Here is a 17134-nt window from a genome sequence, read left to right on the forward strand (position 1 = left end):
CCCCATCCCTGGAAATGTTCAAAAACTGAGTGGACGTGGCACTCTGCAATATGGTTTGGTGGCATGGGGGTATTCAGTCACAGGTTGGACCTGCTGATCTTGGAGAATTTTCCCTCAGATTCTCTGATTCTTTACCCACTTTTCTTCAAAGGACAACAGAGCTGTGATATTCGGTGTCTTCCATCAAGCTTTCAAAATACCATATGGTGTCCCACCTGCACAGGTTTTGCACACACATCTACACTACTCTGAGATCTTTAGGAAATTAAATTCCTTTAAATTCCTCCCAAGAAATGACTTTTTCTAGCCTCCAAAGTGAGAGTTTACAGGTAACCCTATAATTATTTGAGAATAATGAATTTCAATGCAAAATCCTTTTTTTTTTTTTTTTTTTTGAAACTTGCCTCTGAAATCAATAAGGAGTTTAGGGCAGTCAATTCCTTAAGGATCTAATTTTCCAGGTAAATCTAGCACACATTCATCTATATTCTTATTTTTCACAACATAAGCCCCTTTAAGTCCAGGTTGCTGCTAAAAGGTTTGGTTTCACCCTCTTCAGCCTCAGCCACATGTTATTTCTCTGTCTTTTTGCCAGCTTTTGTGCTCTTCTGGGTGAGCTGGTTCTGCTTGTTGATCCAGCTGAAAACCAATCATACAAAGTGCAGGAACACAGCAAGGGAAGGAGGAGGTTATGACTTTGGCAGTGATGTGGCATTAAAAGGGTTTAAATTAATTAAGAATCCACATCCTTTCCCAGTAAATAGGATCTTTGGAAAACACAAGATTTTTTTTTTTTTTTAATATCTTCAAAATAAAAAGTTTTTTCTGCTACTGTAAAAAATGGTCAGAAAAATATATTCAGCATTGTGATGTTTTACCTCTTATTTTTAAATTTAAAAAGAAATAGGTCCTTTCTTTTCTGCAAGGCTTTGTAATGTCTGGAAAAAACAGACAGTTGTTGACTGCCCAAGAGCTAAGAGCAGAAACCAAATAAGTAAAGGGGAAGGGATTTCTGATCTGGCTGTTTCAAAGTTTGGCACAAATCTACAGCCATGAATATAGTTAAATCCTGTGATATATTTTATTCTGATCTGATGTTCCTTGTTAACATGTATTCAATTTCAATGACTAATCAAAGTCTGGGAGTTAGGAAACCTTTGATAAGGATTTCTTCTACATAGAATCATTTAGGTTGGAAAAGACAGCTAAGATCACTGATTCCATCTGTTATCCTTTGACTGCCAAGTTCAACACTAAACCACATTCCTGAGTGCCATGTCCTCTAAGTTATCCTAGCCTGGTTGGTCACTATTTCTGTGATATAAAGGAATAGAAAAATACCATTAAATAAACAAGAAATCCACATGTCCAGGTCTTTTAAGCATTCTTAATACATTGCAAGAGAGCAAATCAGTCACAAAGCTAATTGCTAAAAACCCCACAGAAAACTAATAAAACATTTGCAGAGTACATTAAAAACTGGAATACACCAAAGCAATTATTTCCCTATTAAGAGCTCTTTATTCATTCAGACACAAATACATCTTCTGGCCACAACACAGCTGAATATAACCAAGGAGAGGGTAAAATACTGAGGAAGAGGAGGGGCTTTGTGGTTTCACACTGGGCAATGTCCAGTTCCTGTTTGTGAGTCCCTATCCATCAGTCACACAGAGAATTAGGCTGCAGGAGAACCCACAATTTCCCTTGCTACTGTGCTCTTGAGTGACATTTTTCTGTGCTCTTAGGTGCTGCCTCCTCTCTCATCCTTGTTTGCAGTATAGGAAACACGAGAAAGTGTAGGAAGCCCTTTCATGATCCAAGTCAAAAGACTGGGAATGTGGGGGTCTTGCTCTGAGTTGTCTTGCTCTCAATAAATTTGCAAGGGGAACATGCAAAGTTCCTGCCTATGGAAACTCAGAGGAGGAAAATGCTCCTGCACCTCAGGAGAAGAGCAGTGGAAAAAGTTGTTGAGAAATATTTGCACAGTTAAAGCCGTCCTTTGAGCATCCTCAGATTCCACAGTGGGACTCAAACAAGCACCACAATGCAGAGTCCCTCTTGTGAGAAAGACTTTGAGACTTTCCTCCCTCAGAATTTGGAGGTTCTACATGTGCCAGGCTTTCCACCAGCCCCAGTGAGATGAGACACCAGCACATGTACAGTCACCCAAAACCAGCCTGGTGCTCTGCACTCCAGGGAGCCCTGTGCACATCTAACACCATGACAGCACTTAAATCTTAAAATCTTAAATCTTACAGCTCCAATTCTGATTATGTAGCACTTTCTCTGGATTTTTACAAGTCCATGGGTATGACAAGGATTGTGTTGCCTCTGTTATAGGGGTTGCAATAACTCTCCTTAGTGCCATCTCTCAAAATTGTATCTGGGCATTTTGTGTCACTTTTTTTCCTGTCTTTTAACACAGACGTGGTTTTGAGCTGGGAAACTGAGGATGTCTCTTACCTTCCAGGGCACTGGTGATGATGCTGACAGCACTCACTGCCCTCTGCCTCTGAAAGGGCTCATCTGAGTGGTCCACTGAGGGCCGGTGGGGCATTAAAAGCTGTTTCTTGCTTGCCTCGTCCGAGGGGGAGGTCTGTTTAAAGGAACACACTGGATCAGCAGAGTAAAACCAAGGCAGATAATGGGTAGAGATTTCAAAACTGCCTAAGAATTAATTTTGTCATCTGAAGAGTCTAAAGCTCATTGACTTCTGAGTTAAAGGCATGCTGGTGGGGCACAGCTTTTGGAAATGGCACTTTGAGCAGTTTTGGAAAATTTATTCTGCCCTTTGCCTTCATGTAAAGTGTGGGTGAAAATAAAGGAAGGCTTTCGATGCCAGAAGAATAGCAGTGCTGCTTTCCTATGCTCTTCACTTGTGAAAGAAGGCCTGCTTAATTACATTAATTAATCCATTATTTCTGAAATGTGTTAAGTATTTAATTATACAGCTAGAAAAGGAAAAGGGCGTGGGTAACAGCTCCATTGCAGACCTCTGATATCATACCAAGCAAACTGACTCCCCAACACATGTTTTTCCTTGTTCTGAAACACTGCCAAATCTCAGGAACATATTGTCATTGTGGTGATCTTTGGTGTTATGGATTCTGAGGCTCTGTAATTAGGGGAGAGACTTAACTTCTTTTTCTCGGGAAAAAATAAATAACCTAACCCTTGTTCTCATGTTTCTCAAGGAAAAGCATAAAAAAAATTCCCAAAGAAATCAAATACCAGAAAAACAGAACTCCCAAACTGTCTTTGTTTAATGTCTCATTTTAAATTAGTTTTTTTCTTTTTGTAGGCTTGGGTTTCTGAAGTCAGACAAAAATACAGCATAGCTGAAGACACACACTGCATTAAACACTTTATATTGTCAGCTCAGAGGAGCAAGATGTTAAGGCTTTTATTATTACAAGCTCCCACTTTATATAGAGAAAAAAATCCCACTTGGTTTACTCCTCTAGATCCCATTCAAGTGGAAAGAAAAATGGTTGAGGTGCAAGAATCTGGAAAAGCCAGGTTCGAAATCATTCTCTGTCACAGACCTCCTGGTTGAGATCCTCAGTTTCCCAAAATAATTAACAGCCCCTGCCCTGGTCCTCAAGCATCTGTGAGGTCTGAGACACTGTGGAACAAGAGAGGTGTAGATGGATGGATCCTGATGGCTCTTGTGTTACAGCTCAAAGAAACAGGAAAGGAGAAGAAATCCCTACAAATGAGAACCTCTGGTTTATTTAGATATCAGAGTAGCTGCTTTAGTTTCTCCACAGACAAATGAGCTACAGGAATTAGATTCAGTCTTCTGGATCTTCTCATCACTTGGGTCTGAAGTGGCCCTGACCCCCCCTGATCAGCACCTGGAATGTCAACCAAGATGTGCCAAAAAGCAGCAGCTCCACAGCTCTACTGTTGGTGCCCAGGGACATAGGATCCGTCCTCTCCACCATTCCTCTACCAAAAATGCTCTTCAAGATAGGCAGTTCCATGAGAAAAGCAATAAATAAAGGTGCTGAACCTCTATGAGCTCAATGACCTCTCCAGGGCAGGGGATATTCCCAGCAAAGGGCAAAGATATTTGGCCACTGGTTGACAAAGAAAATTATAACCAGGATGCTGGCCCAGGTCACTTCAAGTACTGCAGTTAAAAACACCAATCACTGCAAGGCCAGAGAAGAGTAAGGACTTTGAAAGCAAGCACTTAAAACATTAGCTGGGCCAGAAAATCAGTAATGCTCCAAAATGACCTTCCCCTCCCCTCCCCCCTCAAAATGTTCTATTAAAGAAAAATTCAACTGAATCTGCTCATTGCCCATTGAGTTACTGGCAAAGTCATCTCAAAAGGAAAGTTATAATCAGAAATTCTACAAAGAGAGGCGTACACAACAAGAAAAAACTCTCCTTGGCTTAGGAGCCAGGGAATACCAGGAATGGTGCTTCAGATGCATTAGTTTGCTTGATTTCCTTCACCTCAAACACATCCAATAAAAACCAATGAAATAACAAATGTTTTATTAATGAAGAAAGCATCTACAAAATTGCATAATCATTCACAGCAGTTTGGAATACATAACAAATACATGGTACCAAAAAGAAAGAGCTAGACAGGGTGAAGAAAAACAAATTTTTAGAGTAGAATACATTAAAAAAAAAAGAAAAGTAAAGAAAAAGAGGAAAAACCCCAAACCACAAGTTTGTCTCTGTAAAATGAACCATAAGAAAACCTCAAATTTCAAATCTCTGTGGATTATTTCAGTCTTTTTAAGTTCTAATATTTTCCCATCCTATCTGACCTAATGCATGGGGTGCACCAGTAACATGTCATTAGACAACCTTATTCCCAAGAGTTCTTTATCTGAAAGCCACCTTTTATTCACAACTGCAAAGTGGTAGAAACCCAAAGGAAAAACATTCGGAGGTTCATTCTTCCTGTTTTTAAAACATTTATTTAACTAAACAAAGTCAAGCCCCTGTTCCCTGCCAGCCCCCTGGCACCTGGCACACAGCAGAGGACACAGAGTGTGGCAGGCAATGCCACTGGGCAAGGATTTGCCAAGAGAGCAGCAAAACCATCACGTAGTCACTTTGCCCCTTACTAGGAAGAATTTTTCCAGGAAAGAAAGTTTCCCTCCAGGTGAATCGCTTAAAATTATTAAAGCTGCTTAAGGAAGGTCATAAGATTTTTCCCTATGTAAAGAGTAGATATGTGTGGGTTTGGGTTTATATTATTATTATTTATTTTAGAATAGAGATAGCTGATAGTCACACAAGGAACTGGCAGCTTTTGCACTGTGAGACAGAAACAATTCCAGGAACTGGACAAGCAGGCAGCATGAAGGCTATTATCACCTCTGAGAGAACACACACAGGCACAGTTGCTCATTGTACTTATATTTCTATAGAAATTAGGCATAAAATAACAGCTGTCTCCACAGTTATGCAAGGAGTCTCCCTAGGATCCAGATGAGAAATCACAATGGAGTTAAATATAGACACCTCCAGCAGGATAAGATTATTTGTGTTGCCCCCTGATTGACTGGAAATGTTCCTCCTCTGGATTAGATAAATTCTATAGAGACAAATATACTATCCAGTAATTTAAATGTAAATGAGGATGCATAACAGGGATATTTTCTTCTCACTGCCTACAGTTTTGAACTATGTCAAAATGATTATGTGAAGATAGGCTTAAACATAGCAGCATTTTTAAAGACCATTCTTGGGGACCAGGACAGGTTTCATTTTCCTTGTACACTCCAAAATTTTCCAAGCAGAAGAAGGTAGACAGGCCACACCATGAGCAATGGACCCAGTAAGGCACCAGCACAAATATTTAATGAAATTGGAGGTGGCCATAATAGAACACAGCATTAAAAAGAAACCACCTAATTTTGGGGATGTCTGACTATTTAAAGAGATGCTTAAACTAAACTAAAGCAGTTTGAAATATTTGTACCAAATCTAAGTGATTTACACTTAGGATGTACAAAAGCAAAGTTTGAAGTGAGCAGAAACCAGAGCTGTGGTGACAACTCTGTGTGACAGCATCAGAGGGAGCTTTTATCCACATAACTTATTGGAAAATTTTTGGATGACTTATTCCATTGACCTTTATTTCTGAACATGGAAACTGCTAACACTTTCCCTTTTCACCAGCAAGAAGTGAAAGAGAAAAATTTTACCTCAGGGTGATTTTAGGATCAACATGAAAATCTCAAACCAATGTGGTCAGCAAAAGCCTTTTATGCTTAGCTGAAACAAAAAGCAAGGTCTTTTTTGTTTGTTTGTTTGTTTTTATTTTAAAAATAATATCACAAAAAATAATATAATCTAAAGATACATTCCTTAATCTTTATTTCAGTCCCTTGATAAACAGCTTGGCCTCTCTCCAGGTGTTTTCCCTCCTGCCAATCTAGTAATGCTCAGAATTTCAAGTTTCCTAGAAAAGAAAGCATGAGTGTGGCCAAGAGGAAATTCAGGAACGGCCCTTTGTGCAAGAGGGTGACCCCAGGTTACTCCAGCCTTGTTGCCCATCCCAAAACCATGTCACAGGCTGCCCTGCCCTGGTCCTGGACTGATGGGAAGCTCTGGTGAGGAGGTGCCCCAGGGACTGCAAAGCAGTGGGGATCACCACCTAACAGCCTGTGCCCACTTGGAAAACACCACTCTTCAGTCCTGCATCCATTTCTCTTCCACTTCTTACCTCTGGAACAATTGTAAAGTCAGTTTAAACTAAAAATCTTGTGATTTCCCTGGAGTATACAGAAAAGGCTCCAGCTGGATTTAGGAGGCTAGAAGGGATGGTGTTTTGTGTGTTCCTTAACCCTCTAGAAGTTCTTGACAACCACAGGTGAGATTGCACTCAGCCTCATCAGAATCCATGGATAAATTGAGCTCTGGGCAAGAGCTCATGAACTAAATCAAATTCTGCTCAAGAATATCAATACCTTGTTAAGGGAGGTGTTATTCTAACCTCTTAACTAAGAAACACCAAGACACAACAGAGCAATGAAAAGCCACAAATAAATACTGCAGGATGGTGCAGAACCTTTAGGTTGTTGTGTGCCCTGAAGTTACCTACCTAATATATAGACTTTATCTAAATAAGGTAAAAGCCAAAATCCCACCCAGCAATAAGGAGTGTAAAAATGTATCATTTTTCAAAACTCTCAGTTTCAGGTCAAGACAAAAACAATTAGAATGTCTAGCATGGTCACCAAGTCCTGCTTATGTCTTATTTACACACTGGAATAGTTTGATAAAATCAGCAGCTGCACCACTTGAAGAAAGCTGATGGGAGAACAGGACAGCCCTGAGTCCCCTGGATTTCCAGAAGAGTGACCAGGACTTGCCATGGGTTTCCTGGGACAAGGTCCCTGCACCCCTCAGATGTGACCACCTGTTGCTCTTCCCCTCCAGGTGATGACTGCTGGACCCAGACCTGGTTTTGAGAAGGGATTTTGCAGACCACACTTCCATATTTCACTACTTTGCTCTTCCCATGACCACTGGAGGCTCTCTGGCTGGAGCCCTCCTGGCACTGAACCCTCTGTGCAGCTCCCCAAAATGCTCCTTGCGGGAACTCATTTGTGGCATGGGGACACCCATGGGTGTAGCAAAGTGTGCAGAGATGCCTGGGCTCCCTGTAGATGGTAGGATGTACCTCTCTTGCTCAGGCTGTGCACTGAAGCCCCTGGGGACTTTCAGGACTACTTTGATGCAGATGAGTCCATGGGCAAGTGGCTGCTCAGCATGGACCATGCTGACCATGGTCAGCAAACCTGATGGCCATCAAGATTCCCCAGCTGATGAGACTGATAGGCTGTAGCACCTAAAATCCTCCCTTTTTCCTCAGCTGGATTTAGGAATTAGGGAGAGGAGATGGACAGTGCAGACACACTTGGTTTCTCATGGAAACCCGCTCATCCATTTGTGCCAAGCATTCAAGGCCATCTGAAGAGCATTTGAAACTGGATTTTTTATCTTATGTGCTTTTCTGCAGCTAAGTGCCAGGATGTCACTCCTCTGAGTCACCAGCCTGAATAGTGGGATAAACTGCTGCAGCCACTTCTCTCTTGGGAGAGGGCAGCTGAACTGCACAGATGTTTCCCGTGTCAGCTCAGCTGCCACCTGCAGCCATTCCTGTGGGGAAATGGCCCTTGGCTAGGACTGGGCACAGTTGCAATGACACAAAGGCCTGGAAGTTGTTCCTTGTGGTCCCAACACAACCACTTTGCCTGGGGTAAACTGTTCAGGGTGAATATTGCTAAAGCTGATCAGGCTAAAATGCTCAAAAGTGGTTAATGACTGTGCTTTTCTGGAGGAACCTGAGGAGGATCCACTTTGGAATAATTTGTGACAGCTATGGGCTAAGTCACTATTTGTGACTGAAGGCCTAGAGGTTGAAAATGCAAAACCAGAGATGGTCAGACCTTGTTTGATGTTTTCTCTGTCTTTTAAATCAGAAGTGCTCCTCCAAGCTTTCCCCAAATCAGAATTCAGTGATTTCCCCTCTTCAGTAGCAATCTAATGGGTCTGTGTTATGTTCAACTGATACTACTCAGCATCACGAAGTGACCTAAAAAAGTGCATCTTCAAAAATCTAATGCTGTAAATTGTGTTTTTTTTCCAGCTCCATCTGCCCAGGTGCTCCATTTGCATGAGCAAAGGCACAGTTACACCTCGGGAAGCTGCAAGTCAGGGCTTAAGCCATGTTACAGTGATGCATTTTAATGGACTGTCCCTTCATTTCTTGCTCATGAAAGGTACAACAGATAGTCCAAGTGGGTTCTTTTCCACCACGGGCTCACACTTGCTCAAAATACATAACAGCAGAAGGGTCAGAGAGGTTGATGAGGTAACTGCAACATCTTTCTTCTACCTTCCCCAAACATATCAAGAGATTATAAAAAGGAACCAGAGCAGCTAGCAAAGAACAAATTCACCTACAAATTTTAACACCAAAAAGGTGAGAATCATCAAATGCAAAGCCAAGAAACATGCTTGATTTATCTCCAAGCACGCTGAGGGGTCAGATTTGCTATTTCCTTCTGCCTGAGCCACAGCTGAGGCTGCATGTTTGCGCCCAGTGCTTATGGCTCCTGCAGTGAATACATCTGTACAGCAATGGGCCCCTTGCCAATCAGCCTTTAACTCCAGCTTACATCTTCTGGATAGATTAGATACCAAACCTGTTTTGCAAAAGACACAACATCCTTCACATTGCACCACTGGATGAGCATCTCTCACTGTAGTGCCTGGGTGTTATTTCCTAGATGGTCAGGGAGCCACCAAGTGAGCTCACCCACCCCGGCCATTCCATTTCCAACATCCATTTATTCAAAAGGCAGGAAGCCGACAAATGAAAATAAATGCCAGCAGAGCTCAGAGCCTCCCTGTCACCTCAGGACCCAATCCTGTAAAACACTGATATTTTCTGTGAAGGGTTGAGTGCTCTTGTGCTTTGCTAAGCTTTTTCTGACAGCTGGGACAGCCTCAGCAGCCTGCAGAGCTGCTTTCCTTACAGAGAAAAGGGGACATCCTCTACTCATCTACTGAGGTCTTTTAACTTTGGTTCAGATTTTTTTTTTTTTTAACAGATGCACAAATTTTCTTCTCCAGCTCCTTTAATACACACTTTTTTTTTTTTTTTTTTCACAAAGACAAATCCAGTAAAACTTCCATATCTACAAACAGCATTTCTGTTTCTCAGCTGTTTATAGAATTGTCTCAGGACTGATCATCCTTGTCCACAGAGAGTAAAAGTGGGATTACCAAAGTCCTAAATGAAGGGAGATGTGAACATCTGAAAAAGCACCAACAGTCTCAAAACTGTCAACAAAACAGATAATTCTCACACCAACCAGTTTCCCACATGTAGCATGGCCCCTTCTCTCATGGGTGGTGTGAGAATCTATTTGCAGAACTACAGGGAATGCCCAGAGAGGTGAGGAAAAAAAATTTAGTCCAAACCCTGAAAGGACTAAAGCTGCTTGGCTCCAGAGAAAAAAAATGCTTCTCAATTTACTGATAATCTGACACCACTGGCTGGGATCCATCACACTCACCTTTCTCTTTAGGAGATACCTTGCTTAATTCATGTTATAATCACATTTGCTTTTTTCACCCCACAAACATAACCTGGTTTTGGCACCTTGTTACTCTGAGTGGGCTTTATCTCACCTAACTTAAGACTTGTGGTTAAAGTGAACAGCAAAAGGCATTTCCAAGGAGAGAGATTAATTCTGGTCTGTTTTGATCCCTAAAATGAAATGAATCCTGCCCACACTGACTGTAGTAGTGACCTCCATCATTTAAAAGATTGTGAGAGTGATGAGCTTCAATGCATATTATCTACATAAGAAAAGATAAATTCCCACTATCTCAAACTAGCAACCTGTCCAGATTGCTCTGCCTGTGTAGCAGCTATTTCCAAAAACACCATCTCATGGTGCTGCTCTGCAACAAAAATGCTGGCAATCTGCAAAAGGGCTGAAATCTGTTGAACATCTGCTCATATTTCCTGTATGTTATTTGAACTGGATGCTAAACCTTTCTGGGAACTACCTTTGGACTGAAGGAACAGCCCTCCTCAAGTAGCCCAAGTGAAGACTAGAGGTCAGATGCAAACAGAGACCAAACAGCAAGAGAAAACAGAGTCTCAAGATGGCAAGATTCACGGAATCATTTAAAACCCATAATTTTCTATCCACCAGACAATGTCAAATATTCAAAAGTCAAAAGAAATCAAGTTTAAAACTGTCCCTTCAAGAAAAGAAAGTCTCTGTCAAACTCAAGATTTAGGTATTTGCCTCGTGACAGATCTGAAGAGAAAATCTCACCAGAAGGCATGAACCTCCCTGATGAGGCACTAGGCACATATTTCTCTGTGAATTAACTCATTGTCTTCCCACCTGACTGGAATGGTGGGTCTGGGTTTCTCACTGTAGACTCCATATGGTGCAAATAAATTACAGCAATCTCCAACAACATTTAGAAGGAAACGAGAGCGCGAATCACATACAAAATGTTTAAAGTACTCACCAGGTTGCCTGTCCCAGGCTTTTCCATAATAACTGGGGGGAGCAGTAACCCTGCAGGAGAAGTAGGGTCTGGGTTGAGTGCCCCGGTGCCTCCTCCTATCAGGGAAACCACACCATTGCAATCCACTGAGCTGTTCCTTTTGCCCGTCTGGGTGTAGTTGGGAGTAGTAGGGTGAGAACTATGGCTCACTTGACTTTGCACGCTTGGACGCCTCCCAGATCTTGGAATTAAGAGAGAGCCCCGGTGGCTTTCATTTTCCCCAGCGATGCTGATCTCATCATCGGCAAAATCTGTCTCGGAGCAAGTGTCTCTGCCACGGAGTCGGAAACTGAAAACGCTTCCGTGGCTGGTTCTGCGCTTCACCAAGTTTGCACTGGGACCATAACTAATGCCAAGGAGAGTCTGGAAACCCCCAGAAAGGAAAAAGGGGAAAGAGAAACAACATTTTGCAACACGTTTTCAGGAGCGAGGAAGTTCTGGGGGAGAGCAGTAAGTTCCATTTTAAACCAAGCGCTTCAGAGAAAGAGAAGCTTAATTACAGGTATTCAGGCTCCGCAAAGTTAAGAGGTTGGACAGTCATTCCTAGCCTTTAGGCATTTGTCTAACACTTGACAATTAAAGATGTACTGAAATAGGAAGGGACAAGGTGGCATTCAGCTCTCAGTGCGATACTTCCTTTGCTTCTACTCCCCCCCATGGGACAAGTGCCAGAGGACCTGGGAGGGCAGCACAAGGAGTGGAAGACAGGAGCAGGGAAGGGGATCCAGCTCCAATCTACTGCATCATCACACATCTTCATTACAGCTAGGGAAGGAACAGTGCAGTGGGAGAAGAATAGATAAAGAAATAGGGCAGGAAATGAACTGCAGGGAAAATGAGAAGAAGAGGGAAGAAGAAGCAGCAGAATACGACGGAAGAAGGTGATAAAAGAAAAAGAAAAAAAACCAAAAAACAAACCAAGAGCAAGAAGAGGGATATGGTTTATTAGTTTGTAAAATTATTATCTCAGTGCACATGGCTGCTTAAGGGCTAGGTAACCTCAGTACACAGCAGTCTCCCTCACTTAAATATCAGCCTTGACGATCCACTCTGACGTCAGTTAGTGAGACTGCAACTCTGCCAGAGCATCAGCAAGATGTAGCCAAGGACTAAACACACCTAAAATCCGGCAGAGCAAAAGGGATCTTCAGAAAATGTCTAAGGAATTCAAGTCTACCCCTTTGTCTTTTTTCTAAAGAGGAAATTACTCGAATAAGAGCATTTAGGCAGAACATATTTTTGAATTTATGCCTGCACAGAATTTCCAGCTTCTTCAGAACTTTCCCATGAGCCAAGTATCTATGAAGAGAGGTCAGACTGCCACAGCACCCACAAACCAGACAAATCAAATGAAGCCTGATTTTATTTTGTGCTGTAGCTTACACCACTGAGTTATGTAATGATGCCATTTAGTGACACTGGTACATGGAGGAGTACAAAACCCAGGCTCTTTCTAACTAAAAACAGAGCTTTTGCATTGCTACCAAATTTCAGCTGGTCAGAAATCCATGCCTGGGTTTCCATGGCACAGTCATTGAGATTGATTTCTGATGGCAACACACTTCCAGCTGCTAAGATAGCATCTGAATGATGACTCAGCCTTATTCCCTCCAACCATGCCAGACACAGCCTTGCAGAGAAGATTTACTATCAGCTTTGAAATGTGTCTCCCATGCTTCTCATGCATATGACATCCAGGGGCAAAAAGTGAAAACAAGGAATATTAATCTGAGAAATAAACTGGAAATGCACAGCTCCAATCCACGGTGCTTGGGGCACGTGGTGTCCTGAAACCCATCCAGAATGAAGCTAAAGAGCAATTCTGGGTTTAGAAAAGGTGCAATTTGATATGCAACCCTCTTGACCAATGAGACAACAACATTAACAATTGGATTAAAAAATGCATGTCATCTACAGAAATCCAGCTCTGGGTAAATTTTGTGAGCTGAGGAGTCATTAATTGGTCACATTTACTTACACCACTTACATGTCTTCTATGAGCTTTTTATGGCTGCCAAGTATCCCTAAATTCACTGACAACAAAATAGAAAATGACTTAGCCCATTACATGGCTATTCAAAACAACAAAACAAACTGATTTAAACTTTGCCCTCAGTTAAACAAAGATAAATTATCTGGAGCTATTTATGATCCCTTGATACATACAGCATGGGCAGATTCATATTCATGCATGTCAGGAACATTTACATAAAATCTTATTTAATAACACTGTCACTCTGTTTTTCTTCCCTGCAATAGAAAGTAGAAACAAGTGCCACAAAGTTTTGACTTGGAGGCAACTAGCAAAAGACTATAAAAATGTTAATAATGTCTTTGTATAATATTTAAAAAGCCCTCAGAGACAAGTTTCCTCCTTTTCTCCTCCTCTCTTTTTATTTCAAGCCTTGTAAGTTTCTACTAAGATATTTTTTTATCTCTAGTAGGGATAGGATAGATATCATCAAATGAATGAAAGAAAATAAACCAGATCGAGGGTAATCTTGAGGCAAAAAAAAAAGGAAAAAAATGGAAAAAAAATTGAAAAAACTAGGTTTGTAAAAATGTTTAATGGGCATTTTAAATTCATTAAAAAAATAAAGCGGTAATACGTTTCCTTCCACTGTTCTAGCACAGACTTTATGTTGTATCTGCTATGTTAATATCAGTTAAGATATTAAATACCTGTTTCTTCTGAAAGTTTCAATTTAAATTGCCTTGCTCAGACTTGGCCTGTCCAGGAAAGTACAGTGTGGAACAAGTGATGTTTCAGACTGTGGCTTACCATCCTCCTTTGACCATCATCATAGTCAGATGATTTGGGATTCCTTTGGTCCTCTCCATATTCATCTGCCCCCAAAGATTTCTTTTTCTTTCTCTTATTTCTTCTTTCTTTTGCACTTTTAGGTGACATTTCCAATGAGCTGAGTGACATTGAATCAATTCCTTTAGCTGCTAGTGCCTAAATCAGAAGATTATAGAAGGTATAAATATTGTTATTTCAGGATTTCAGTGAAAACTACTGCCGCTCAGAAATTACTTTTCATTTTAAATTTTAATGTTGTATAGGAGAGATATTAAAAAAATCTGGAGATAAAGAATATAAAACTTAGGAATGGCTGAATAAAAGGATGTTTTTTATGTGGGGTTTCCCACACAAGAGTGTTTGACATATCATGAAGGAACAGCCTGCGTGTACAGCCGTGGAGTAACACTTCTGGTGCCAGGCAAAGAAAAATTTCAGGTTGGGGAACCTCAGATTAAAGTTCCCCTGGACTGCAGCCCCGTGAAGGGCTGGAGAGGAGGGCAGCCCAGCTGGCTGCTGGGATTTTCCCTCCCCTGCACAGAGGGATGCCAGGAGCAGCAGGCAGCTCAGCTGGCACGTTTCTGTAAACACTTATCCCAATGGCAGCACAGGCAGCTGCGACCAGAGATGCAAAGAAAGAGCCATGGGCTGAACTGGAGATAAGGTGGCCTTTGCTGTACCATGTGCCTCCATGCTGTGCTGGCTATCTGCTGGGATCTCTGCAGGAGCAGGCAGATAACACACCAGCTGCTGGGAGCCCAGCAGGAGCCCAATTCCAAAGCCTGAGCACCAAAACCACAGCCCAGGGAGGAAACGAGCAGCCAGGAGGAAGGATCGATAGGAGCTGGCAGAGCTGGGGCCCAGGCAGGAGGAGTGAGGGGACTCTGGGCACAAGGCTCAGGTTTGGAGGTGCTGGAGGTGCTGGAGAACCAGTGGTGGCCACATCGGTGGCCTGGAGACCAGCCCAAAGCAGAGCCCCCAGCTGAAACACCTGAAGAGAGTGAATTGTTAAAAAAAGCCTCTCCTGGTTCCCCAGAACAGGAGAAACAGATGAATCCTCAGTGCTATTGTCTGCAAGCCACTAGAATCAAACAGGCAATCATGTCTCCACTGCAAAATACTCCCTTCCTCCCACAGGCATCAGTCCAAGGAAAGTGAAGGCACTTAACAGCCGTGTAAAGAATCAATCATGTATTTCAAGGAGTAGCGGTAGCTCTATCAAGCTGAGAGCACAACAAAACTTAATTCCTGTGGGAAATATCTTTCATAAGCAAGCTGCTTAGAGCAGAGAGGAGGAGGGCTCAGACACTGGTCTAGGTTGTTTTGGTTGGTTTCTTGGTTTGTTTTTTTTTTTTTTTTTTTTTTTTTTTTGAGTCAATTGATTTAATTGCAATGCTGAAGTGCTTTCTCTTCATAAAGATTTGGCAAGTCTTTTGGTGTTAAGCTCAGATTTAGGAATGTGTTAGACCAATTGTATAAATTGACTGATAGTCCCCAAGCAGGTCTATCAATTATATTTCTGCTCCCTTTATGCTGCACATTATAAAAGCTGGACTGAACAGTTTTGGTTTTCCTTTTTGATTGTTGTCATAATTTGTTCATCTAGAAAATATTGCAGGTTGTGTACTAATCATGCTGCACTCATACTGCAAAATAAGCTAATTTTTAGTTTCTTATCATTTTCATACCTATTGCTTGAATTGTTTCTGCAGTCAATACCTCTCTCAGATATTGAAAAAGCATTTGGGCTGAATTGCTCTTCATGGCATGGAGGACCATAGAAGCACAGAACAGCTTGTGTTGGAAGGGAGCTTATAGCTCATCCAACCCTGCTGCCATGGGCAGGGACATCTTACCAGCTTCCTCTGTGCCCCATCCAGCCTGGGTTGAGGATGTCCCCATGTCCTGCCTATGCACCCATTTGGGTTCTGTTTGGGTTCCTGTGGTTGCACCATGTCCTGTTCCTCAGGCACTGCAGCCTTAACCCTCTGCAACAACTCCAGGGGCAGGAAACATGTGTGGAACCAGGCACACCTGGCAAGGACATGTGGTGGCTGAAGGATAGGAGGAAACCTTAGTTCACATGAGCCCTGATATGAGGATTATGCAAAAGAGAGCTCTTGAGGCAAGAACTTAGTGGTACAGTGAGAAAGTAAAAACCAAAATCTTGACTGAGGTTTGGAGAACCAGACTAAAACTGAGTAGCTCTGACTGGGGTGAGATATCTCAGTAGGACATCTGAAAGCTCCATGGTGCAGCCACCCAATTCCCTTTCCTGAGCTTCTTCTTCCAAATGTCTACTTTGAAATGCCAGGAGTTGATTTGCGGAATTACTGAACTTCATTAGTGAACATCACAGACACAAATCACTCCACTCCTCAACTTCCTTCCCATAAAACCAGGATAATACTCCAGGAGTACTGCAACCAGAAAGGAGCATTTTTGAAGCACATGGAGTCTGAGCAGTGGCAAGAGGCTCTGAAAAACCTTGGAGGAAATTAGTCACTTTTTCTTCCAAGCAGGCTTTGACTGCCTGAGCTGGGAATTCTGCTCGAGCTGGCCTAAGGCAACAGAACAAAGGATGAGAAAGCAAAGAGCTGCTCTCAAGTCATGCACTGTCCACCCTTTGCACTGCACAGGGAAGATGAGAAATGCCTGGCTGAAGAAATGACTCTATTACAAAGCATACAAACAAATGGGAAAAATTCAGATTTTCAGGGGCAACCTTGTTTTTTGACACATTATGCTTTCTGGGCTTAATGTTCCTTTTCTTTTGTATACACAGGCTTAATTGAAATCAAAGCCTTCAAAATGAAATTCTTAAATATCTTTAATTATAGTTGGGGCTACCAAAGTTGACTGTTATTAGGAAGAGCTCAGCTGGAGCCAATACACATGAAAATTTGTACAAAATAGGTACGAGCTGGAACTCAGTTTGTTCCCTTAGGTTATGGCAGAGTTACTCTGTTCAAAGTGGCTGTATATGGACTAAATTGCATTTACCTATTACTTAAACTATCAAAGAGGATCTTTAAAAGGACTTAAATGATTCATAAGCCACTACTAGCACTTTGTCAAGAGTGAATTGCATTTTCTATTTTCTTTCCAAGGATTTAAATGGGCTTTGGATTAGGCCCTGAAGCCAAATGTACCAAAAAGAAAATTATGTATATTAGTTTATATTGTGTTTCAAGGATTTATTTCTCTGAACTACAGTGCTATGTGTTATTTCAGACTAATTTTCTTATT

General features: G+C 41.8%; 1 protein-coding gene across 1 annotated transcript in view; it reads right to left on the reverse strand.

The window, feature by feature from the left end:
- The window catches only part of SCN5A (sodium voltage-gated channel alpha subunit 5), a 217582-nt gene that overhangs the window by 106267 nt on the left and 94181 nt on the right, over positions 1-17134 (reverse strand). Inside the window, exons 11-13 of the mRNA XM_077789465.1 lie at positions 13865-14041; positions 11044-11445; positions 2467-2599 (exon numbers count right to left, since the gene is read on the reverse strand). Coding sequence (XP_077645591.1) covers positions 2467-2599; positions 11044-11445; positions 13865-14041 — 712 coding nt within the window. The remainder of the gene's footprint in view (positions 1-2466; positions 2600-11043; positions 11446-13864; positions 14042-17134) is intronic.

The sequence above is a fragment of the Lonchura striata genome, chromosome 1 (assembly GCF_046129695.1).
Source record: "Lonchura striata isolate bLonStr1 chromosome 1, bLonStr1.mat, whole genome shotgun sequence".
NCBI lineage: Eukaryota > Metazoa > Chordata > Aves > Passeriformes > Estrildidae > Lonchura > Lonchura striata.